Source organism: Melanaphis sacchari, unplaced genomic scaffold (assembly GCF_002803265.2).
Source record: "Melanaphis sacchari strain LSU unplaced genomic scaffold, SCAv2.0 Contig44_pilon_pilon, whole genome shotgun sequence".
NCBI lineage: Eukaryota > Metazoa > Arthropoda > Insecta > Hemiptera > Aphididae > Melanaphis > Melanaphis sacchari.
This window is the reverse complement of record NW_020271295.1, coordinates 2,530,175-2,556,065: the sequence shown is the minus strand read 5'-3', so window position 1 is coordinate 2,556,065 and position 25,891 is coordinate 2,530,175. Positions and strand designations below refer to the sequence as shown.

At 24.3% G+C, this 25,891-nt stretch overlaps 3 protein-coding genes across 9 annotated transcripts; 2 read left to right on the top strand and 1 right to left on the bottom strand.

Annotated features, from left to right (window-relative positions):
• LOC112597939 (Golgi-specific brefeldin A-resistance guanine nucleotide exchange factor 1) lies at positions 1 to 10,123 on the top strand. Of its 2 annotated transcripts, none has more exons than XM_025344196.1 (35): positions 1 to 93; positions 296 to 382; positions 1,008 to 1,107; positions 1,271 to 1,375; positions 1,440 to 1,667; positions 1,727 to 1,827; positions 1,904 to 2,032; positions 2,470 to 2,563; positions 2,623 to 2,730; positions 2,802 to 3,010; positions 3,079 to 3,256; positions 3,342 to 3,457; positions 3,536 to 3,677; positions 3,731 to 3,843; positions 3,978 to 4,180; positions 4,253 to 4,376; positions 4,451 to 4,659; positions 5,127 to 5,363; positions 5,470 to 5,569; positions 5,745 to 5,921; positions 5,987 to 6,110; positions 6,684 to 6,826; positions 6,889 to 7,004; positions 7,060 to 7,219; positions 7,294 to 7,492; positions 7,584 to 7,714; positions 7,782 to 7,974; positions 8,037 to 8,179; positions 8,244 to 8,402; positions 8,469 to 8,666; positions 8,934 to 9,047; positions 9,149 to 9,344; positions 9,409 to 9,637; positions 9,714 to 9,808; positions 10,034 to 10,123. In XM_025344196.1, exons 2-35 carry the CDS (start codon positions 296 to 298, stop codon positions 10,072 to 10,074), a joined length of 5,001 nt encoding a protein of 1,666 aa, XP_025199981.1. In that variant the 5' UTR covers positions 1 to 93; the 3' UTR covers positions 10,075 to 10,123. The 2 variants fall into 2 exon arrangements, with proteins under 2 accessions (XP_025199981.1, XP_025199980.1); XM_025344195.1 differs by having other exon boundaries at positions 6 to 221.
• A 1,846-nt stretch (positions 10,124 to 11,969) lies between these two features.
• On the bottom strand, positions 11,970 to 14,486 carry LOC112598039 (proteasome inhibitor PI31 subunit). The gene is made up of 5 exons (XM_025344355.1): positions 14,191 to 14,486; positions 13,405 to 13,554; positions 12,595 to 12,806; positions 12,360 to 12,530; positions 11,970 to 12,293 (listed from the first exon to the last, which is right to left on the bottom strand). The coding sequence occupies exons 1-5, from the start codon at positions 14,332 to 14,334 to the stop codon at positions 12,158 to 12,160; spliced, it is 813 nt and encodes a 270-aa protein (XP_025200140.1). The 5' UTR covers positions 14,335 to 14,486; the 3' UTR covers positions 11,970 to 12,157.
• A 1,541-nt stretch (positions 14,487 to 16,027) lies between these two features.
• LOC112598038 lies at positions 16,028 to 25,706 on the top strand. 6 transcript variants are annotated; one of them, XM_025344351.1, is made up of 9 exons: positions 16,028 to 16,111; positions 22,711 to 22,861; positions 22,938 to 23,619; positions 23,743 to 23,882; positions 23,949 to 24,036; positions 24,148 to 24,237; positions 24,338 to 24,439; positions 25,223 to 25,285; positions 25,419 to 25,706. In XM_025344351.1, the coding sequence occupies exons 2-9, from the start codon at positions 22,751 to 22,753 to the stop codon at positions 25,439 to 25,441; spliced, it is 1,299 nt and encodes a 432-aa protein (XP_025200136.1). In that variant the 5' UTR covers positions 16,028 to 16,111; positions 22,711 to 22,750; the 3' UTR covers positions 25,442 to 25,706. The 6 variants fall into 6 exon arrangements, 5 of the variants coding, with proteins under 5 accessions (XP_025200136.1, XP_025200138.1, XP_025200135.1 ...); XM_025344353.1 differs by lacking the exon at positions 16,028 to 16,111 and adding an exon at positions 17,365 to 17,605 and having other exon boundaries at positions 25,223 to 25,254; XM_025344350.1 differs by lacking the exon at positions 16,028 to 16,111 and adding an exon at positions 17,365 to 17,605.
• The last annotated feature ends 185 nt before the right edge of the window (positions 25,707 to 25,891 follow it).

The window sequence follows — 25,891 nt, the reverse complement described above, 5'->3', positions numbered from 1 at the left end:
CACTATGTATTAGGTTTATTTAGTCAAATAGTCAATTAACAATTGACATTATTATACTTATTGAATAGTATACAATATTATTTTAGTTGTGAAGTAATTAATTATTTATCTTTTAATCGATAACTGTTAACACTTCATACTCTAATTTATCCAAATTATATCTTTTAACACAGTAAAATGTTGTTTCAATAGTGAAAAATAAATATTTTAATAATTTAAAAGTAAATTCAAATAAAATGAATATTTTGAGGAATTCAAAAATTAATTACTAATTATGTCCTTTCTAAATTTTAAGATGTATGCAGCCAATGGATTGTATGTTGTGCAGGGAGAACTATCAACTTTAATATCAGCGTTAAAAAGAGATCACAATTCATATCAAGTAAGTTATAAAAATTTATAAAATGTTTTGTTTCAAATAATTTATTTTTAAATTTTCAAATTACCACCTATTTTTTAGTGATAGATTTATGTTGATAGAACTTTATTAAGTATTAATTACTTGATTTAGTGCAAGATGGTAAAATAGTATTTCATAATATAAATCTTTCGTTTTATTTTAAATGTAATTATTTATTATCATTATTTGGTAACATTTTTAATATTATTTAAGCATATTTTCTTCTTCATAGTATAACACAATTCTTAAATGTTTGTTATAAAATAATTAATTAATTTATTATATTTATGATATACCATAAGTCTATAAGTATTATTGTATTAAAATAAAACATTTATTTAGTTTCAATTTTTAGTAATCAATAGTTAATGTTATTGGTTTTATTTTTAACTAAATAGTAAATAGTTACTAAAACTTAAATTTAATTTTTTTTTCTCACACATTATTTTTATATTTAACATATTTTTATCTAACTTTATAACATGTAATAATGTATACACTAATTTAAAGTTAAAAAACAAATCCTAATTGCCATTATCTTAATAATGCTTTTTTAAGAAAAATAAACTTCAAACATAATTTTTACTAATATTTATTTAATCTGCAGGATGAAGAAAGGTATTCTCCTTGCAAAAGATTGTTCAAATTAAGAGATGCTATTAATCAAGTGGAAGATTTAATGTCCCTTAACTTTGATCATGTTATGGGTAACTTATATACTGATACCTACATAATTACTTTTTTTTTTTTTTGTATACATTTGTTTAAAATGGAAAACAATTGGATCTTTACCGTTTCCAAATTATACAGATTTTACTGTATTAGGTATTTATTTTATTGATTAATTATGGTTGGATTTTTTTTATTTAGAACCATTTTTGGATGTGATTCGTTGTGAAGAGATTACTGGCCCAGTTACAAGTTTAGCATTGATGTCAATCTATAAGTTTATAAATTATGGACTAATAAAAAAATGTAAATTTTAACTATACAACATGATTTACTAAATTTTATTTTATCATAATATACATTTGTTTAGGTGTTCCTGAGTCAAAATTATTGACAACTGTAGAAAATATTGCAGATGCAATTACTCACACTAGATTTTTAGGAACTGAAAAAACTAGTGATGCTATAGTATTAATGAAAACTTTACAGGTTTTATATTGCTTAATGATGTCTCCTGAAGGTGAATTTCTACCAAATGAAAGTGTTTGTGAGATTATGATGAGTTGTTTTCGTTTTTGTTTTGAAGTTAGACTGAGTGGTATGTTAAGTACTATGTTCATTAAATAATTATTTTATATTAATGATGTATATTTATAGAATTTGTACGATCCTATGCTGAACATTGTTTAAAAGATATAATACAACTTCTTTTTTCAAGATTAGTCACATTAAGTAAAGAACTGGGGAATTCTTCAAAAGTCAGTTAATATTATTTAAATGATTATACAATGATTTAATGCTTAATTTTTTTTTTTTTTTTTTGAATTTACTCAGGTATTAGGGCTCAACATGAAGAATTATGGTGATCCTCTAAGTAATTGTAATGATAATGTGGAAAATACAGTAGATAAAGTCAATGCAAATGATGATACACCACAATCTGAAGTGTCAAATTTAACTCAAGTAAATTGATAAAACTCTTTATTAAAAATATCTAAATATTTCACATGAACTAAATATAAATTAATAAGTTCTTAGTATTATCTTAAGGTATGGTTTTCCTGCAGCGTCAAATAATGAAACAGCATGGTATTATGACACAGTGTTTGATTGCATATTATGTCTGGACCGGTAGTTGACACTAGATGCTGTAGGGAAACCATACTTTTAGTAAAATAAAATGTAGAATTGAAATTCAATATCTTTTTAAAGTATTTATGATAATCTGTTTATTATTGAATCGCTATATTATGTATATATTATATATTTTTTTTAAATTTACATTTTAAAAATCATTTTCTAACTATTAACAACTCTTGATTATTAAAGTATTTTGATTTTAAAATTGTTATATAATTAACATGATAAATTAATTAAAATTATTCTGTTTTAAATATTAGTGTGATGTAAAAGTTCTCACTGAACCAACACAACTAGACTTAGCTAATGAAAGAGAAACTTCGCCTGGTATTGAATTACCATTACTAAACAACGGTAAACTATTATTGTAATTTTTTATCACAAATAAAAATAATAATTGATTGCTTTTAAAGAAAATGACACAGATTTAAATAATGAAAATTCAGTAGATGATGATAAAAAAGAATATGTGAATGGTCAAGGAGTAAGATTCACTACCCAAATATCTACACCTTACACTAGTAAGTGATATTTTTATCAATTTTATTCCATAGTTATGATTACTCATTAGTTAAAAACTTTTAATTTTTAGAAGTCCCATACAATAGTGGCTGTGTTTTGGAGCTTATTAAGTTTCTTGTAGATGCTTGTGATCCCCATGACCAGCAAAATACTGAAGTAATGATTGGCGTTGGGCTCAATCTTTTGGTCATTGCTTTTGAAGTTGGAGCATATGCCATTAAATGTCACATTAACATGCATTCCATTATAAAAGATCAACTATGTCGTAATATTCTTTCTGTGTGTGAAAAGTCAAAGAAAATATATTTTCTTTAAAATAGTTAAAATAAAATATAAATTTTTTTTAGCTCTTATCTCATGAAAAAATGCCAATATTCAGTTCTAGTCTGAGACTTGCTTTCTTGGTGTTTGAATCTATGCGCCAACATTTGAAATTTCAGCTAGAATACTATATGTCTAACTTAATAAACATAGTGGTTAATGAAAATTCTAAAATTCCATATGGTAAAAAAGAAATGGCATTAAGTATGTATTATTTTTATAATACAATTCAATCATCACAAAAAGAAAAACTGTATGTTAAGAAACTAATTTTGTATTATTACTTTAGAATGTCTTGTCCAACTATGGAAAATTCCAGGACTGGTCACTGAACTTTATTTAAATTATGATTGTGGACTTTATTGTTCAGATTTATATGATGATATTACTAAACTATTATCTAAAGCAAGTTAATAATATAATAAAACTACATTTTTTTTTTATTCATGTATTTATAATTAATAATAAATCTATTGATTTTAGAATGTTTTTCCATTCAATGATATTTATAGCACTCATTTATTATCAATGGATGCTCTTTTAGCTGTAGTTGATTCTATTGAACGGCATTGTCATAATCGTACACAATTCACTCCAAAGTCTGAAAGCAGTTCAACTTATGATGGTAATGCTTGATAACTTACAATTTAATTGATACTGTAACTTAAATAATTTTAGCTTCTGAAGATCAAAAATCAGATTCTGAAATTCATTTTGAACGATGGCAACCAGAATTCTCAATTAATATTCCAAGTCATGAAGAATTAATGGCCATTAAAAGAAAAAAAAAGGTTAAATAATTTATTTTATGCTTTTTATTTACAGTTGAAAATTATACCCCTTCCCCAAATAAAGTTTAACTACTGTTATTTATTTTTAAATTTATTTAATTTATTCTCAAAAAATATTTTTTAAATTATTGCAGCTACTTACTTCGGGGACAGAAAAATTCAATACAAAACCAAAAAAAGGCATTGAGTTTCTACAAGAACACGGTCTTTTATCAACACCATTGAATCCAGTTGAAATTGCTACATTTTTGAAAGAAAATCCTCTTTTGGATAAGAAAATGATTGGGGAATATATTAGTAACAGAAATAATGTGGATGTTCTAAATAGTTTTATTAAGTATGTTTTAACGTTTAATATGATTATATTTCATCCTAAGTATTTCATAATTTGTTTTGGTTTTTTATTTAGTTCTTTTGAATTATGTGGTACACGTGTTGATGAAGCACTTCGAATGTATCTTGAAGCATTTCGACTTCCTGGAGAATCACCTTTAATATCATTTGTATTAGAACCATTTACAGAATACTGGCATGTTAGTTATTATTAATATTTATTATTTGTCATCAAATAGTTTTTCTAAATTTATTTTGTTTGTGTGAATTCTAGAAATGTAATGGAGAACCTTTTGCAAATGCTGAATGCGCTTTTTTATTAGCATATGCAATTATTATGCTAAATGTTGACCAACATAATCAAAATGTTAGACGAATAGACCAACCAATGACAATAGATGCATTTAAACGCAATTTAAAAAAATTGAACGGTGGTGAAGATTTTGATCATGCAATGTTAGAAGAAATATATAAAGACATCAAGTAAACTAATTAACAATTTATTTGGGTATAATATATCCTATTATACTTGTTTGTTATTATCCCATAATCACGCTAAATAAAATTTTTTATGCTACTATTCATGCAATCCAAATGGCTCATTATAAATATTTAATAGTTAAATAAAATTTTTTATTAAATAAATTTAAAGTATGTCTTTATGCAACCTAGCGTAACATGATGAAAGTTTAATAAAATACAGTTTTAAATATTATAAGAAACAAAAAGTATTTTAATTTTTCATTAATAGGTAACTTATTACTTATTAGACTTAATTACTTCAATATGTTGATATACAAAGAAGTATCAATCATAAATAATAAATCTTAGCATAAAGACTGGCATCATATAGTCACCTAGTGGCAGGGAATTGTATTTTATATAAGTTAGTGATGGGAAAATAACAAACAAATACCCATATTTACAACTAATCTAATAAATATGTTTAGATCGAACGAAATTGTTATGCCTGCAGAACATAGTGGTACCGTTTTAGAAAACTATTTATGGAAAGTTTTATTACGACGTGCATCTGGTAAAGATGGCTCTTACATACAAGCACCAAGTGGAGTTTTTGATCATGAACTATTTTCTATTTGTTGGGGTCCTACTTTAGCTGCATTAAGTTTTATATTTGATAAGTCTAATCATCAAACTGTTTATACTCGAACAATATTTGGTCTTAGGTAAATTTTGTTTATAAAAAAATTATTTATAACCTGTTTTACTTAATTAAATAGACATTAGTCATATAATTAATTACTATACTTATTCTCAAAACTATTCTTTCAGAAAATGTGCATTTATTTGTGCCCATTATGGGATGTGTGCCGAATTTGATAGCCTCATAATATCATTGTGCAAGTTTACTAATTTACAGAACAACCCCGATGTATGTATAGAATTAAAAATATTTTATCACTATTAAAAACATTTAACAAGATATGTTTAAAAGTGTTCTAGAATTTTTAAATATGAAAACAATTAAATCATATTTTTTTATTAGTAATTTATGTTTGTTTAATTCAAATTCAAACATTGTTTTATTTATGATCCTGTTAATTTAGTGTCCAGAAAATGTTACAATATTGTTTGGAAGTAACCCTAAGGCTCGATTGGCTACTCGCACTCTTTTTAGTTTAACTCATATGTATGGTGATATTATTCGTGAGGGTTGGTCTAGTATATTTGATATAATTTTACAACTGTACAAATGCAAACTATTACCTACTATTTTAGTTGAGGTAATTTTTTAAAATCATGAATGCAATTTTAGTTTAATTTTTATAATTTAGTTAAATATTTTTAGTCTGAAGATTTTCTTGAGCTCAGTGGTAAAGTTTCATTAATACGTGAAGCAGTGCCTTCAGGTTCACAAAAATCAGAATCCGGTTTGTTCAGTTCACTTTACTCTTACATAGCTTCTGGAGGTGGTAAGTATATATGCTATACTCAGTATAGTGATTTTTTTATAAAACTATTCATTATTTTAAAAGCTATAACTTTTGGTAAATATTTTTTTTACATTATTTTCAGTCAAAATAAAATTATTTTTTTTTTAATATTTTTAATTTTTATAATTTTTTTAAGCTTTTTACTTTTTTGAATAACAACATATATTTTTATTTTTGTATTTCAAAACAGAATATTTTTCAGAGTATTGAGACACATAAAAATTAAAATTTGAACGAATAATTTATAAGTTATAAGTACTTAAGGTTTAGGTAAGTGGTGTAGTAGACCAAAATTTACAGAGTACTCTGTATCACTACACTCTGCTCACTTATACTTTAAATACTCATAACTCATAAACTATTTGTCAACATTTCATTTTTTTCTTATTTTTATACTCTGAAAAATATTTTGCTTCAGAAAATGAAATTAAAAATATGTTGTTTATTTTATCTGAAATTATATAAAAAAAATATTAATTACTCTATTTAAAGCATTTACTAAACTTTAAGTTAAAAATAATTTTTTTTATTTTATGTAAATTATCAATTTAGAGACTATTAATCATAAAATACAGACATCAAATGAACCTGAGTTGATTGTTACATCTAGAGACTGTATATCTGAGAGTCGTTTAGAAAGTCTAATTACAGAATCTAAGTTTCTCACTATAGAATCTTTGGAAGCTTTAGTAAAAGTATGTGTTGTATTGTCTATAAATATCATTAAATTAAATTCCATAAACTTTTTTATCTTCAGGCATTAATTGGAACATTTTATAAACCTGAGGGTGTATTAGCACTTGGGTCACGAGAAAACGAAAATGCTGCTAGTTTCCTGTTAGAAATGCTTCTAAAAATAGTTTTACAAAATCGGTGAGTCTTACTAAATGTATCATTATTTTCTATACTAAACTTAATGTAACCATAGGGATAGAGTAAATACTCTATGGGAAGCAGTTAAACAACACCTGTACAACCTTATGACAGGTGCTATAGAACATAATCACATGTTTCTTTTGGAACGCACTGTAGTTGGGCTAATGAGATTAGCATCTCGTCTCATGAGACGTGAAGAAATAAGTTCAATGGTAAAATAATTTTATATTTATTATATTTTTAATTTTTATATTTTATTTACTATTTTGTACATTATATCACTTAGGTATTGCAGTCATTAAATGTTTTACTATTGCTCAACACAGATGCTTTACAAATAGTTGGCCGTCAAATAGCATTTGGAATGTATGAATTATTAAAAATGTGTGCTGCAAATATTCATACCAGAGATGATTGGACATTAATCTTTTCAATTTTAGAGTATGTTGGTGCTGGAATTGTTGCATCTAAAACCAATAATATAGGTATGTTTCATCTAGTCAAAAATGTATCTTTCGCTTTGCATAGAATCTTAAAATTAAAACCATTTACTGATAAAGTTTTAATGTTAAATAGATAATCGGTCTGATAATGAAGTGACAAGTGTAAGTGATAGTAATGATGATAGTGGCTTAGACGTAAAATCAATTAATAATGTCTCAACTCCTTCATCTTCACCTTCAGATAGTAAATCAGAGTGGTTAAAGGTAAATACATTTTATGCTATATTCAATAATTAATTCATTTAAGTAGCAAATGTTTTAATAAATATAGATTGAAACAAGCTCAGGGGCATTAGAAATTTGGCCAGATTGTTCAACATTTAAACGTCATGATGCATTATCTTTTGTCAAATGCTGTGAATGTCTGGCGTTTTTAGTGCGTAACATTGCACATATTACACCATACAACTTTATCAAATGTGTCTCAGTCATAAAAAATTTTGCGCGGGCCAGCTTACAATCAAGTATGATGAATTATTAATGCTTTTTTTTAAAAGAAATGTATGTTTAAGTTAATTTATTTTAGAAGATAAAAATGTACGTCAAAAATTAGGCAACAAAGCAAAAACCAATTTGAAATCAAACAAAAACAAAATGTCTAACCCATATGATGCAGACGACAGTGACCCCGAAGACATTCCAAGTAGTTACACTCAAGTTTCTATTCAGGTAATTTCTCCATTATCTATTTATCATATATTGTAATAAATCACACATCATTAAATGGTTTTAGCTTCTTGATCTTATGCACACATTGCACACAAGTACTGCAGATATATATCGTTGGTGGGCAGAAGAAAATCCAGACACAGCACTAATATCTTTGTGGAGTTATGGGTGGTGTCCTTTACTCCAAGGTATTGCCAGTCTGTGTTGTGATTGTCGACGTGATGTGAGTGAATCAAATTCCTAATTTTAGTGTGTAAAAATATATTTTATATTATTTTTTTGTATGTAGGTAAGAATGAGTGCTGTAACATACCTACAACGTGCCCTCCTAATGCACGACTTAGCAACGCTTAATGGTGATGAATGGGAAGCATGTTTCCGTAAAGTTTTATTTCCATTAATGAACAAGCTGTTAGAGTGTGGAACCGACATTGATCCAAATGGTTTGGATGAAACAAAAATGCGATCTGCCACTTTGTTATCAAAGGTTATTATTATTATATTTTATACAATAGATTCTTAATAATTTAGAATTAAATAAAATTGAGTACATTTTAATTTTTCAAATTTTAGGTTTACATGAAATAAGTGTTATAATAACTTAGGAGATATTTTTTTTTTTTTTAAATGTCAAATTAATATTTTAGTTATCAAGAATTGAATGTAGAATTAAATCGATTTAAATTATTTTTTTTTTTTACCAATAAAATTAACAATTTTTCTGAACATTAATCTATTATAAATATTATCATAGGTTTTCTTACATCATTTGACTCAGCTTCAATCACTACCAACATTTGTTGAATTATGGATCACTGTTCTCGAATTGATGCACAAGTTTATGATATCTGACAATAGTGACACTCTGGTATAAAATTAATTAATTACTAATACTCTTAAAATTTTGTAATTTTTATTAAATTATTTTTAATCTTTAACTTTGATTTTTTTATAATTGACTATGATCAGAGTGAAGCAATTCCAGAAACCTTGAAAAATATGTTATTAGTAATGTTAAATGGAAAGGCAAATAGTAAAGAAGAGTTGCATAGTAAGCAAGCTTTTTGGGATGCTACTTGGACTAAAGTGAATACATTTTTACCCCAAATGTCTAATGATTTACTTCAACATCACAATAGCAGACAAATTAAGACAGAGGATCATGGTAACAAATAACAGCTATTTTAATAAAGAATGATAAACTAAAATTTTTTGAAATATTTGTTTAGTTTCTCAATTAACAGATACCTCATCAAATTTATCAGAAGTTACTCATTCTTTTGTACCAGTTGTACCTGGTGTCATAATGCCTCTTGTATCGCCAACTTCTTTGGAAGTAACACATGAAGTTTTGAATTCTCAATCACCCATTTTGTCTAGTCCTATACTTTATCAAAATGTCAATCAAAACACAGTAATGAATGTACAAAATTTTGTCAATCATACTCAACATGTCGAGTAAATAAATATATATTTAAATATTTTCATATAAAAATAAATATTAAATTTAAATTTAAACATTTGTCTTACAAAGGGATGATCAAAATGATGAACTGATTGCAGTCATTACAACTGTTCCAATTTCTCAACCTTATACACTTATAAATAAAAGTGAAGAAACTGAAAACAGTAAGTATTTAATATATTTATATACATATGTGATATGACATATGACTGTATTCCATTATTTGGTTATGTAATCAACATTCAATAGACATCAACAGATAAATATTAATTTTACTTTGATTAGAAATTATTAAGTTTTATTTTGCATTTTACACAAATATAAATTGTCTTAAGAAAATTGTATGTCTTGAATTATTTAGTTATAATGTGATTAATTTTTTTTTTCAGGTAATAAACCAGATTGTGATGTAAACCAACAATTACATTGAAATAATTTTTAATTTATTATTATTATTTACTTTATATGTTCAACATTTCATGTTATATACATTTTGTATTTGTTTATATTATTTTTAATTTTATTTAATATATATTATCAAATTAAAATAACTTTACTGGTAATTTTGAATTTACTTTCAATCAAGACAAATTTGAGTTGTAATGAAAAGTTATTTTCATTTGTATTTACTAATTAATTTTTGATTAATATTTTAAAATATAGTTTTCCTTCGAAAATATTACAAAAAGATAGTTGATACACCATTCTGTGATTAAAGTAATATATTTTAGTGATATATTGATGATAGATGGATTGAAATACTTTTTTAAATTTATTAATATACATGTTGACAATAAAAAAGAAAAAGTATATTACAAATTAGGTAAATCATGACATAAAAATTAAAAGATGTGTTATTTATTATATATCAAATAGTTTCAAAATTATTTTTTATTTTTAAGCATTTTAATAGCAAAAGTATAATAATATTATATGGTTTATCTTTAAACGAATGGTTTACTATTAAAATTATTACAAGTAAGTATATTTAAATTAAAATCATAATTAAATTTTATTCATGTATTTAACCTAAAACTAAATGTTGAAAACTTGTGAAAAATAACTATGATCAAATATCAAAACATTCATAACAATTATTATGCTTTTTAAGAACATAAATTATTTCTTACAAGTTATAAGTCCTTGGCTTCCACACCCCAGTATAAATATAAAATTCATAAATATATCATTGAATTTATTTATTCAAATTTCAAATTTTATTATTTTATAAGTAGAATGTATTTATATATATATATATATATATGTATGTATGAATATATTATATACTTTATATTAGAGTTATAAATATTAAATTTTGAATTTAGTATTTTTAAAAGTCTAACTAACTTAGAAAAAAAAAATACAAACAATAAAATTAGTGGTTTACTGTAGTATTTGTTTGATGAAACGAATAATTTTGTTTACATTTGTTTTATTGGTATAAAGTTACAAATTATTAAATAGTCCCCTATTTAGTGATGTGAAAATTCCCAGAAATATAGTTTAAGGAAATTTCCTAAAATATTCCCAATACTGGAATTTATTGGAGATATCATAATTATTTTAAATATTCATACAATTTAATTTTTAATTTAAAGTTTGGTTATTTTCGTGACATTTTTAAAAGAATGTTGCAATAAACAAACATAAGGAAATAGGGATCATCATTAGTGCAAGACATTAACCGCCTAATAGGTTTATTACACATGTGGTTGATGCTTACTTAACTTCAAGTGATGAGTTCATATAGGTACTATTTATAAAATTAACATAGAATGTACACTCTAAAACTCTAACAAGTGCACGAATATGACACTTGTGATTCGGTACTTTTATGACAATCAAGATGGATCTATGTATATTCACCTTGGTAATAACTAACAATTATCATTAAACAAGAAAGAGTACTTATTTTACCAATGAAACAAATTTTTTGGGATATTAATTTTAAAAGTACCATTTGGAAACAATAGTTCCACAAAAGAAACAATTCCCATCACAAGACAAAACTTGTTAAAATATTTATATTTATAGTAAAAGTGAGAAATTTAAATATATTAAACATAAAATAAAGGAAGATTATTTTCCTAATTAAGTTAAATATATTTCATTTTTAATATTTAATGGAATAAATTGGTATTTGTTTGAAAAAAATAGTTTTAATAAATTTACCAATGTAAAATTGTATTGTTTGTTTAATTTCACATTTTTGTATATCTTTATAAACCTTTTTATTTTAAACTTAATAAAGACTTCTACTTTTGGTTAATGTTTATGGAATAGTTATTAGCTTTAAAATTGAAATAAATATAACAATACTAATAAAATTGATGACAGTATTTAAAACTATGAATAATTTTTACAATAAAATAAATGATCTATTTATGTATACAAGTTATACAATTCTCTTTAATCAATTCAATATATAATTAACACCTTCTGATTTTAGCATTTATTATTTTGAATTAAAATAATATTTATAGGTAATTCGAATAATGTTTATTACAATTATTTTACATAAACATGTTATAATCAGAATCAAAATCTGGTGATACCATGTGATCTGGATTAGGTCTATTTAAGAAGTCAGGCCTCATTGGATCTGGATTGCTAGGGTGCATCGGATCAAAACGTGCCATTGGAGGAACCCTAAATATTTAACATTATTAAGAAATAGACTAACATAAAAAAATACAAAATATTATGAAACCATACCCTCGACGAGCATCTGATCTTCGCCCCACGATAGGATTAAAGAGCATCCCTTCACCAAAATCACGTAAACCACCTACAGGATTCAAATCTGATATGCCATATGATGGAAACGGATGCATTGGATTGCCAGGTTCAGGGAATCTTCCAAGAGGTCGTGGAGGATCTGATATTCTTAAAAAAATAAATGTCAGTCTTGACTTTTAATATACCATACAAAATATGAAAGAACACATACAAGAGAGGAGACTTCTTTGGTTCATTATTGGTCTGAGTGCTGATATCTATCTTATTCTCATTTTCTTTTTTCATAGGACCAATTAGTTGGTTTTCTATCAAATTAATAGTTTCAAAGACTTTTTCTTTATTATTTATCAAGTCAGTGATCCACTGAACTGCAGAATTAATATTTCCAATAGCACTGCATGACACAAATTTTGTTTTTACATTCTAAGCAAAATAAAATTATAGAAGTCATATGATATGTTTGACATTTTGATATTTGTTTGTTATCTACTTAAGACCAATCCGTACAAAATGTGTTGTCTGTCATTAGATTACTTTATGTTAGCAATCCTTTTAGTCTAATAACTAAAGTTTTGAAATATATGATAGATATTTTTCTGTATTTCTATATATTATGAGTAGATTAATTAAAAATGTAATCTATTTTTGAAAAATGGGTAAAAACTTTTTAAAATATGGTTAAAAATGAATATTAATGAGTTATTTTTCACAATATTTAATATAAAAATTATTATTAAAACAAATAAAATCTATGACATTTAAGGATCTTTAGAAAAACGATTTATTTTCTTACATTTTATTATGAAATATTAATTGTTAACTATGCTACTTTTAATTAAAAATAATTTATTGTTATTTACCTTTATTTAAAAATTTTGTAATGCTATATAAAAATTATATTACAATAGACAGCCATCAAGTGACAGGATAATACATTTTATATGGAGAGATGATGCAGTAATAACAAACAAGTACCAACATTTCTTATTAATTATAAATAGATATTTAAAAATGTAGGTACATATAAATTCAACACAAGACTATCAGCAGCCTTGACAGCATTCAATAAAAACAATTCCTTGTCACGCATATACTGTAACTTGTATGTCTCATTTTGAGACCAATTTGTAGGTAAAATATCAGATGGTTGCACATTTTCATCAATTGTAGTCTGAAAATATAAATACATTAATAAATAATATTGAAAACTAACAATAAAAAGAAAAACTATGTATTTAGTTTTTTTATATGGTAAGATATATTAAGCATAAAAATTATCATAATTAAGTACATTAAGTACTGAAAACATGTTGAAGATAAAAATTCAAAATTCAATAGAATAGTCAAAATTTAATCAGTGAAATAAAAATAGTTATATTAAAATACATTTTAATAATGTTCACAGACGGACATCAGTTAAGGTAAAACATAATAAAAATGAATATGGGGTTAAAATATATTTCAGTCTAATTAGATTTTATCCATAAACACAAACACATAATTATATAATCTCTATGATAGCATCTTAATCAATTAATTTATTTGCTAAGTACATTCCAGTTCAACTTGGTCACAATTTTACATCGTTGGATAGTTTCATTAGGTGTAAAGTTCTATTGGTTTCAAAACAAATCAAAAAAGCTAAAATATATCTTAAAAATAATTCTTTTTGTTAAACACAAAAACTCCTTCATTATATAATTTTTAATGCTAATCAAGATTTGTCACATCACTACAAATGAATTAAAAGACTAAGTAATTTTTTTTTTTTTTGTAAAATATTAAGTTTATTTAACTATATTATTACCTCACTACCAAGTCCAAGTACTTGAAAATCGTTTTTCAACAACAACCAATGTACTAATATTATCAAATTGTCTTCAGGCTTTTTAATATCTTTTTTAAAAAAATCAAATGTTAACATCCAAAAGTTATAACCGTATTCAGCCATGGTGTTACAGTAATTCCAAGAATTTTGTATCCAAAATTTGACAAGATTTAAAATTCTAATATAAAAATTACTTTTAACTTTTTAGTTTAAATCCGTGGCCAGTTCTTTACTCTAATAAATAATAATTAAGAATATCTATTAAACAAGATATTATACAGCATCATAGATGAGAATACAAAATTGTTTTGTCATGGTAACTGCTAAGATAATAGATAATACTATCTACAACTGTTGGTAACTACAGCTGATTAATGAAAAATGAAGGGTGAACTTACAAATATAGCAACCCGCACACCTTTAGCAATATATATTATAATATTATCTCAATTCTCAAGAAATTAGTGTAAGCCAGAGGTTGGCAACCCGCAGTCCGCGATAACAATTTATAATAATTATTAGTATAAAAATATTGTACACCACATTATTGTTTACAAATGGAAATTTTTGAGTACCTAGCTAAGTGACAAAAGTCTTAAAACTAGTTAAAACTGCTTTTCATGATGGCCACAACTTAGTTTAGTTTTATTCGAGTTTCTGTGAAACATAATTTTGCAAACAAATGTTATCCGTGTTTGGAAATAGGTATATTTAAGGGCAAATTTTTTCACTAATGAAATATCGAAAAAGTAAACATAATTCGCGATTATCCGATGGCCACTTTAATATTATACTGAAAATGTCCACATCTCCACATCAATAATCAAATCTACGATCAGTAAACTGGTTGATGCTATTTAAACTTAAAAATCGGATTAACTTTTACTTTGTATTTTTTTTTATTATTATTAAAAATTGTTGATAATATAAACCACATTAAATGAATATAACTAACAGCGATGAACTTAAATAAATTAAACTTGATATAACTATAAACTTTAGTTTAGATAGAATAAAGTGTATTTGATTTTAGGTTCGTGAAAAAATTTATTTTTATTTTTTGACCCTTGACACCAAAAAGGTTGTCGACCCCTAATGTAAACTACAAAAATATCATTAAATCACTTTAAGTTTAGAAGAAATTTACATCTTCTTAAACAGTTTTTTGTTGCAAATCGATGTAAATAAAAGTGGTTAAATAGGTACATAAGGTGCCTATATATAGTAGATAATTATTTATTTTTCTTTTGATGATATTTTGAAATACCTATATTTTTCAAATTAGAGATTTTAGCATTAAGTATCTCAAAATTAGAGGCCATAGGTCCATATAGGTTTTGGTAATAATTTGTACAATGTACATGAAAACATAAGTTATGAATTCATTATTATTGAGAAGAGTTTTAACATAACCGGTACTCGGTTGTTTAGTTGCAGTATTTTAGTTTTAATATGGTATACCTATATGCAGTATAAAAAGCAGTTGAACGTTAGTCCAAGATATTTAACAGTAGGAGATGAAAAAATTTGGATAATGGTTATCATAGATAGTTATAGCTGATTATTGTGCTTGTTTAAGTGTGAAAAGTCGTATGAATTGATTTACTTTAGTCGACTATACATAATTTTATGTATCAGTGTCTGAGTGTCCTCTATTTAAGAAACAATTGTTTTGAAGATTGGTGGAAGTTGAAAAGGGTCAGTGCTAATTGATATATGTACAATGTATATACATTATACATATGTGATAATATAATATTAATGTAAGATTTTTTTTTTTTTATGTTAATAAATGAATAATCAATAAAATGTGACAAACCACAACTTTGACTGGTGACTGTAAGAGGAGTTAGCTGAGCCAAATCTCATATTAATATTTGTTGTTGATATGTTGACATAAGTAAGTAGCTTCTTTAATCTTTATATTTCCTTTTATTTAGTTGAAAGCTAGAAAATAGAATATTTAGGTACTATAAAATGAATTAATAGTGTAGGTAAGTTAACAATTTTTAGACACAAAATGTGACGTTGTAAGAGAAGACACTATTGCCAATTATGAACTCAATTTAATTTAAGCTATTTTATATGTACCTACCTATATAGTTTAGAATGTTTAGATAATATTAATATTAATCAGAATACATTTTTCTGGCTAGGTACACTTTCGTTGACGAGAAACCGAGAAAGGTTGTCATATATTGTGATAAAATTTTTCGTGGAAACAATAAAAATAAGAAAGTTTTAGTGGTTTAAGATGTTTTATAGAATTTAGTACTGGTATAATATGCTGGAGAAATATAATAGAGTATTTAATTTTTGTTACTTTTCTTATCTCAAGTATTAGAAAAAAATTAAAAATGTTTTGTTAAACTGCATTATCGTTTATGTTTATGCAATTATACCCAATGTCACACATGGAATGTTATTTACTGGGATATTTATAATATTAATTACATTTGAAAGTCAATGTTTTAAGTATTTAAAACAATTGATGTCAGCTACTGATATGTATTGAATTTTTAAAAAACAACTCACTTTTTTATGCAAATTTTTGTATTTTGTTTAGACTAAGGCAGATTAAAGTTATAATTCCGACTAGGGCACGGGATCAGTTGTAATATCCAGAAATCAGTTAACATCACATAGTTAGTGGTTAAAAAATAATAATAATAATTTCAAATTTACTATATTTATACAAAAACCAAATTCATTATTTTAATATTTCAAAATTCAAATTACGTTAAAATGTTATCAATAAACGTTATCATTACAATTTATGTAAACATTGCCAGCTTTGCATATGGCGGCGTTATTCATGCCCTTCTGCAGTGTTGTATAAGAAGTCGGCTATCAGTTGTTTTATATATCTGTGGGCTCAATACATTATAGTACCAAGGAATTCTGTGATAGTATTATACCACAATTACTATACACCGTATTTTATTTTCGATAATTTTAATATAATAATTATTAATATTTAATATTAATAATAATTAATAATAGTATTCTGAATCTGAACGCTTCCTCAATTAACTCACTGTAAAACGACGTTATGTCTGTTGATTTGTCAGTGAGAGATAAAGGGATTGGGATTCCATAAAATATTGTACGTGAATACCCACACTGATTTCCATCTGTTATGGTTAGTTCAAGGCCGCTGAGAAAATGAAAACATTGAAAACAATCCGACGAGAAGAACTTGTTGGTGAATGGTAGTTTTAAGAATTTCACAATTTTCGGATTTTTAAATTAATAATTATATATTTTTGGTGTACTTAAAATTATATTTCCTGTTTTACACGTGACCACTTACAGTTAGTACGTTAGTACAATTTTGTATATGACATGTACGTTTGTTACTTCAGATAACAAACAACAACTAATATTTAATCAGGTAAGAAATTTAATTTAAAAAAAAAAAAAGAAAAGACCAATTGTGTTTTAAGCCAATTTTTGATATTAGATTTTTATTTAATAATTGTAATATGATGATGTATAGTTGATTAATTATGCACATACTAAATTGTTTCTATAGTTTTGTAGTTGTAATTAATCATTAAGTAGTAGGTATCTACTACTACATTGTTTTTGTCAGTTTTTTTTATCTAATAAATTATTGATCTATCACTAATATTTTATAGTTTTAGAACAATTTTGCTTTGTCCTTACATATTAGTTATATTAATAAGTACTTGGGCGGTAATGCAAAATGTTATTTATTGGCTTGATAGTTGTTATTATTTACTTATTAGGTATTATAAGTATCCACCGTTGACATATAGATATATTAAAGAAAGAAAAATATATCATGATATTTATTACATAATTATTATTTGTATTTATTTTTAATAGTTTTATAAATTTATTATTGAAATCAAAATACTTAGTTTTAACTTATACCTTCATATTTTTCTTTTATCTATAATTTAATGTGGATAAAGGGATTAATCATGTATGCTTTCTCTCATTGTATATATAATTATTTAATTTAATAAACTTTTAAAATGTTTTAACTTTTTGAAGAAGTGTTGTTATTGGATGTTCTGTTCATTAAAATGACTATATCTTCAATTTTGTACTTATATTACAACAAATTTTATTAATTGTGTATATATTATAGTTACCTAGTAAATATTTTCTACTTTCAATTAAATTATACATATAGGCTGTGTTTTTACATATTTAGTTTATTAAATATTATTATTAATTAATTAATTTATACGATTCAGAAATTACTTGTTTAAATTTAGATTTTGATAGTTCAAAATTTAAATTAATGAATAAAAGTAAAATAAGTATTCATGGTAAATTTATTAAAAGTAGTTTCTCTACAGATAATGAACATTATCTTACTAAATTTTGGAAATTTTCATTTATATAATTATTAAAATAGTAGGTATGTAGTAATATATAACTAATATAAAAAAATTATACATATTTATTAACTTATTACATAAACCTAACTAATAATTGTAAAAATAATATATTAACTATGTATTATTTTTATAACTTTTTGCTAGTTAATAATCTTGTCAAGTTTTCTTTAAATAATAATTTTAACACAAACTCACTTCACACTGTTTATTGTTATTTTTGTCTCGTATTAAAATAATTTAAACAAATAACAATTTCTTAATGTGATGTTTTACACTACATTATACTTCAATACATTTTTATTTTATACATGATAAATTAAAATTAAATAATTTTATAGGTAGGTACCTATTATCAGAAAAAACTAATTAAATAGTTGAGATGCAACACAGTTCAACTTTTACACATTTAGTCTTTTGGTACTCAACAGTAACTTTTATAAAAAATACATGACATATTTGTATATATACAAATGCTTTATTTATATATTATACACCCTGGAAATTGACTTTGGTTGTATTATCAATGTAATACAAACTAAGATAGCAAATAAAAAGTTGTTAAGTTTATACATTTATAACTATAAGTATATTTTTAATATACTTTAGTAGACAATTTCTGTTATGACTTAACATAGTTGTATAGAGAATGACTTAACCTTGGTGAATCATTCTATATATAATATATAATATTTTTATTATTTTTTATTACTTAATTTTTATTTTCACAATCTGTTACATAAATTTTTGAACAATAAGCGAAATTGTTGAATTAGATAATTGACATGAAGGACGGATTAAAGATACCTTCCAGTGTAGGCACTTTTACAGTTAAAGATTAAACAAAGAGAGAAAAAAAAATTAAAATTAGAATTAAAAGTGTTAAGCAACAATGTTAGGAGATATATATAAGGAAAGATAGTTGGAATAACAAAGGTAGATATGGAAGGAAGACCAAGGTATTAGATTGGACTAGACTAATAGGTCCTTACACCACCGCCTTTTCAACCTTTAATATATAATAAGTATAAATTAATATTTTACTGACTGGAAATTACTTTTGAAGTTTTTACAAAATCTTTATAATACAAATCATTAAGATTTAATGAATGAAAATTAATTAAATATGATTGTTTAATATTATAATTTGCTTCTTTGTAGTGTAAAATAATTTGATGTAGATTTTTAGAATAATAAATTTTAATGTTTGGTATTTTATTATAATGTTTCAGATGAGGTTTCTGATGATTAGTGGTTTTAAATTTAGGTATATATGTTACGGTGGATGATGAAAATTGGTAAATGATTCAATCATGTAGGCAAATGTTATAAAAAAACACGTTTTAAACTTAAATGTATATCTTTTACCGGTAATTGACGTAATTTACCAAGACTACTAGTCAATGATGATAGTCCTCTTTTAGAATTTGATTGTTTTATTTGACTATTGCAGCATAAGTCTAAATATGCCATAACTGTCTTTGTTGTCATATTACAATATTTTGTTTTCAACACAGTTATCATCTTATTTTTACCTCAATGCCCTATGGTCAAAGATGTTGTGTGAATAATTTCAAATAACTCGTCTACTGTGATGTAATATAAAACCTCAGAGTCATCTTCAATTATAGATTTAATTAATTTTTCTTTTCCACTTATTGTCATAGCATAATGTTTATATAGAAGCCTATTATTGATTACTAATTTTTTGTGTTCTATTTTTAAACTCCTTTACTTTTTGAATTTTATTGTTATATTCATATTCTTCAGAACTAAAATAAAATTTCTGTCACCTCTCTTTTTATTATATGTAATTTTTTCGATTGTAACTTTAAATTTTTCTTGATACTCCATACTCTAATACTATTAATTAAATAAAACCACTACATTTCAATTTAATTAAAATCTTTCTTAAACAGTTTAAGAATAACACTACTTATAAAGTAGAAATGATTATAAATAACACAATCATTGTACACACAACTCGCCACAATATAAATGAATATACTAACTAATAAGCTGATAAACAATTTAATATTATTATTTGGGTTTTCATTTGTCTATCTACTTTCATCATGATATTTTTAATAAACAAAGCTTTTGTTCAAATAAACTTATCACCAGACTTTCTTGAATGTCCTCCATAGAACTTAACTGGTAATTGACATCAATTACTGGATATTGTCTAAATTTACAACAATAACCATGTTTAAATCATTTACCGAACACACACACACACATATATGTATATTATATTAAAACATACCTATTCATTTAAATTAGAATATTTTAAGTTACTTGCATACTTATAGTATAAATCATTACTTTTACCTATGTAATTTAATTTGGTTGAGATTTATGGTTCTGTTGAGTGATTGCTTGGAGACTGTGACTACAAATAAGTTGGCATGGTTACATATTATATTATGCTATGAAGTTTTACAGCTATAAACAAAGTACTTATTTGATAAACTATTATTAACAATACTATATTTACTTAATTATCTAGTTTATTAAAATACAAAAAGTATAACTTATAAGTAAAATAATTAGAAAAAAATTTGGAAATATTGTTTCTGCATTATAATTATTTGAAAACATTTAATTATTTTATTCCATGAAACTATGAATAAAACATATTTTACTTTTAATATCAACAATTTCAAACCTGTTTGATATTGTTTTTTATATTTTTATGTACTTTTATGTTATCTTGACCAGTCTGATGACGCAACATACATACTGATTAATGTATAGATTTGTATATTTTAGTTAAATTTACATTTGTGTCATTATGTATACATGTCTATTATGTTTAAATGTCATTTAAGTGCAAGTGATGATGTATTTTAATAAGTTTATTGAGTTACATGTATTGTAAATTATTTTATCACATTTTGGTATGGCATAATCTACTTATTTTATTTATATATTATAAAACTTAAACTATTTCGAATTAACAATTATTGTTAAATAGGTAATATTCCAAGATTAATAACTAACTTTTCTTTTGTAGGATAGAAATAAGTTTTTATTTATAAAAGTGTTATTTTAGAGTATGCTGTCAGTGTCGAGTAATACATTATACAATGTTAACTATTTTCCATAACGACCTTCATTTAGTTTTAATCTCATTCTTGGAATAAGCTCTAAGTGTATTTTCTGCCAAAATAATAAAATATATTATTTTTAAGTTAAATAAATAAATATATTTTATTGTTATATTAAGTACTTTTTTATTATTTATTTTAAAAGATTTAATGTTTACAAATTAGGTAATTAGTATTTTTAAAGTATCATATACAATAGTTATACATAACTTAATTATTCTCTTAATATTTTTAATAATAAACAAATATAAGGTGAATTTAATAATATGAAATATATTTTTTCTATCTTTTTAGTATAATAATGCAGTAAATATATTTTAGTTCAGGGGTGCCTTGTTAACAATTTAAGAATAATTATCTAGTCATTTATAGTATACCCCAAATACACAAATATTCAGTCATTTTAATAGCCAACTATATATTATTATTTTACTATTACAAATTATTCATTCAAACTTAAATGACATCATCATGAGTCTAACATAAATAAAAAATACTTGTAGGTGTTAATGTTTTGAAGATTATTATCCAAAAAGACAACCGTCACCATTTAAAATAAACTATTCATGAACAGAGTTATTTTTAGGTGTAAATCTGTAAATGGCAGGTCAAAAATATAACAGTTCCTACTTATGAACTCTATAATTACAAAAACCTAATTTTATCATTTATCACAAATGAAAAATACTATTTTTATAAAACAACCTGTTGATTTTATTTGCCGTTAGGTGTTCTTTTTAATTTTTGGCACTTGTTCATTAATATTTTTCCATTTTTGTTTTATCATACATAAAAATATTGGAATCATATAAAGAAGTAGTTAATATTATTATTTTATGATGTAGTTATAATCACTTATATGTTATTAATATATCTATAAAATATATATTTAATGTTATGATATGAATATTAATATAATTGACATAACTACAACTAGTACTAAAAAGAAAATAAAACAACCACAAAATAATAACCAATTATGAATATTTTTGTAGATAACATTTTTTTATTTTCAGAAAAAAAAGTAATCGAAATGTTGTTGAAGAGTAATCCATAATGTCTGAACACAGGAAACATTCTAGGATCTCGGTGATGCAAATGTTTCATGAGCTCAAACAGCAATTTCCAACAGTTCCAGATCAAGTAGTTTCTGATTGTATACTTAAGGTGAAAACATTGATCAATGGTAATAACATTTTTATGTTTATTGAAAACTAATAATTATTGTATTTCTTTATTTTAGCATTCAACTAACCGAGAAGCTTGTGTATCAAATCTAAAAAGTGTTCAGAAAAATTATGTTCAACAAACTTATCCATCTGACATTGTAGATAAAATGGCTAACAGGCCCAAGTCTCTTGAAATGTCACAAAATAATCTTTCCTTGCCTAAATTACAATTTTTAAATAGACCACAACAGTTAGATGGAACTAAAGATTCAATAAATTCAAATAGAAGTGATATAGATAATACACAAATTTTAGATATAGATTTTAATATAAATAGATGTCAATGTTCATCTGTTTCGGCACCATCAACTCCTTCACAACAACATCAAGGAGAAAATAGACACAAATCTTGTCTTTCATTAGATTCTGTGCCATTTGTTGATACACAGTGTCGACCATTCACTTCTGTAAGCCTTACCTTAAGAACGCCTACTAAAGATCCTTTACCTCCTTTAGATTTATCAGCCGGTGGAGGTTCTGAACTCACATATACAGCTTGTTCATTTGATCCAACTACTGACCCTAAAAATTGTTATCAATCAAGACTTCATATAAGTATAGACCCCGAAGGTGAAACAACTGTGACTACTTCTCGTGTTATGGTATCCCCAACAAATATCAAATCTATTAATCGGATGACTGAAATTCAACTTCCTGGACCAGTTCAAATTGATAATATTTTACCTAAAACTAAAAGTGATTATTTAATACATGTACATTTTTATTGGATTTTAATTTTTCTGAATATTACATTCAATTATTAATTTTAAAAGTTAGCAATTATGTACATGGAGATTTAAATAAATGACATTTTTTTAGTGGTAATTAATGCTCAATTAGAACGAAAACAAAAGTTGGCTTCAGAATTATTAGCTGAAAAACAAAGACTAGAAATCATGAAAAAAAATGTGGCATTGATGGAAGAAGATATTTCTAAAAGACGTTCATATTCCAGAAAGGTATGTATAATATATATACTTGAGTCTTGTTCTTATTGATTTATTCTTTTTTTTATTCATCTATAGATTGAACGTTTAAGGAATGATGTTGAATTATTACGAATAGAATGTAACAAATTAGCTGTTCAAGTTGATACAGCATCAGAAAATCAAGGTAAATTAAATTATGTAATTATTGATTTATAAATTTTTTAGGCTATTTAACTTTTACTTTTTATTAAAAAATATGTGTTTGATAATTTAAATAATTATTTTATTTTTATAGTTCCATTGGACACAACAAATAAACAATTTTATAATAAAATTTATACTGGACAAAAAATTTCTTTTGGGAAAATGCACAAAGAATATCAAGGTTAGAACAATTTAACTTAAATTATTTAATAAATTACCTGCAATTATTTATTAATTTAAATATTAATGGTTTTATCATTAAAATATATATATTTTTGTAGAACATTCAGAAAACCAAAACTGGGTTTGTCCTATGTGCACATTCCAAAATCATCCAATATTGCCAAGATGTGAACAATGTGATATGGCTCGCTTCGATCTAGGTACTACCACATCAGTGGTGAACAACAATATTCCCATATGTACCAAATTAACTGCAAATCTAACAAGACAATGCTTAACATGAGTTTGAAACTTTTTGCAGTGTGTGATGGTGAGAATTTTAACATAACTAACTTTTTTTAACTATAGATAAACGCTTAATTTGTATGGTATATAAAAACAACTAAGAGAACCATAGATGCAACTAGGCAAATCTTTTTGAGGGGCGCATAAAAAGTGAAGAGCTTACAGATAACTGGGAATATAATAGGCTCTTATTTTTCTCAATATACATACTATATAAGTTAATAATGTTTTAACTAATGTTAATATTGACTTTAAAATAGTCAAATATTATTATTTTTTTATTATTTCCCCTCCTATTCTATTTGTGCTAAAGAATATAACTAGTCATTTTATAAGTTATCAGTATTTTAAGTTTGATTTGATTTACTGCAATACAGTAACAACTTGCTTAATTTTTTTATAAACAATTATGAACTATTTATTATTATTTAGAAATTATAAATATAAATTTATTCACATATAAATTTTTATTTTTTCCTTTTGTTAAAATTAGTTATTCAAGATACATTTTTTCAACATACTTTCTTGTTTATATTCTTTAATGTTTAAAGGGACAGTAAAAATAATATGAAAAATATTATTGTTTTTATCTAATTATTTTATGTCATGTTGTGTACTTTTAATGAATGTTAATTTATATTGACTAAAATTTATAATTGTTAATTTGTTATCTAATAAAATGTAAATTTATTTTGTAGGAAAACCACAGCCATATCCTGGAAATATTCATGTAAGAGTTACACATCGATTAAATCATCAAAGTTAGTTGGTACAATATTACATTCTGATTTAATTATGTGCAACATTCTTAAGTTTTTTAAGCAATTTTAAGTTGCTATAATAATATTATTCATGTTTTAATCTAACGCTTATATGTAAAATATTTGTTAATAGGAAAAACTACAAGTTTGTACTGAAGTATTGATTTTGGATGTTTGTTGAACTAAATCATCAGTGTCTTCAGTTGATTGGACGAAATAAAATGTCACCTAATGCCTTTAATGTGATATTTAAAAGTATAGGGTTATTTTTTTTATTTTGCATTTTATTTTACATTACAAGTACCTAATCTGAAATATATAGGTATTCATAGAGGATTTGATAATTGCTCATTTATACTGTTATTAAAAATTATCAATCCTCTAGATACACTCTGTATATGTTAAAAATAATTTTGTATACTGATGATTAAATACTTTTTATACAAATTGAAATTTTAATAATGTTATGTAATTGAATGATAAAGTTACAGTTTTTATAAGTATAAGATTTACCAAATTACGTTAATTAAAATCAATAAAATATTTGTTTGTATAAAATTGTTAAGTTCAATGTATCAAACAGCAATATTTTTTATTTCTTGAAAA

Excerpts from the sequence above, each read along its gene's own strand:
- LOC112597939 (XM_025344196.1), top strand. The coding sequence starts at position 296 with ATGTATGCAGCCAATGGATTGTATGTTGTGCAGGGAGAACTATCAACT. Across the intron at positions 383-1,007 it reads GAGATCACAATTCATATCAA|GATGAAGAAAGGTATTCTCC; the intron begins GTAAGTTATAAA and ends TTTAATCTGCAG. Across the intron at positions 3,257-3,341 it reads TAAAAAAGAAATGGCATTAA|AATGTCTTGTCCAACTATGG; the intron begins GTATGTATTATT and ends TTATTACTTTAG.
- LOC112598039 (XM_025344355.1), bottom strand. The coding sequence starts at position 14,334 with ATGGCTGAATACGGTTATAACTTTTGGATGTTAACATTTGATTTTTTT. Across the intron at positions 13,555-14,190 it reads TACTTGGACTTGGTAGTGAG|ACTACAATTGATGAAAATGT; the intron begins GTAATAATATAG and ends TTATATTTTCAG. Across the intron at positions 12,294-12,359 it reads AGATCAGATGCTCGTCGAGG|GGTTCCTCCAATGGCACGTT; the intron begins GTATGGTTTCAT and ends TTAAATATTTAG.
- LOC112598038 (XM_025344351.1), top strand. The coding sequence starts at position 22,751 with ATGTCTGAACACAGGAAACATTCTAGGATCTCGGTGATGCAAATGTTT. Across the intron at positions 22,862-22,937 it reads TTTCTGATTGTATACTTAAG|CATTCAACTAACCGAGAAGC; the intron begins GTGAAAACATTG and ends TCTTTATTTTAG. Across the intron at positions 23,883-23,948 it reads GACGTTCATATTCCAGAAAG|ATTGAACGTTTAAGGAATGA; the intron begins GTATGTATAATA and ends ATTCATCTATAG.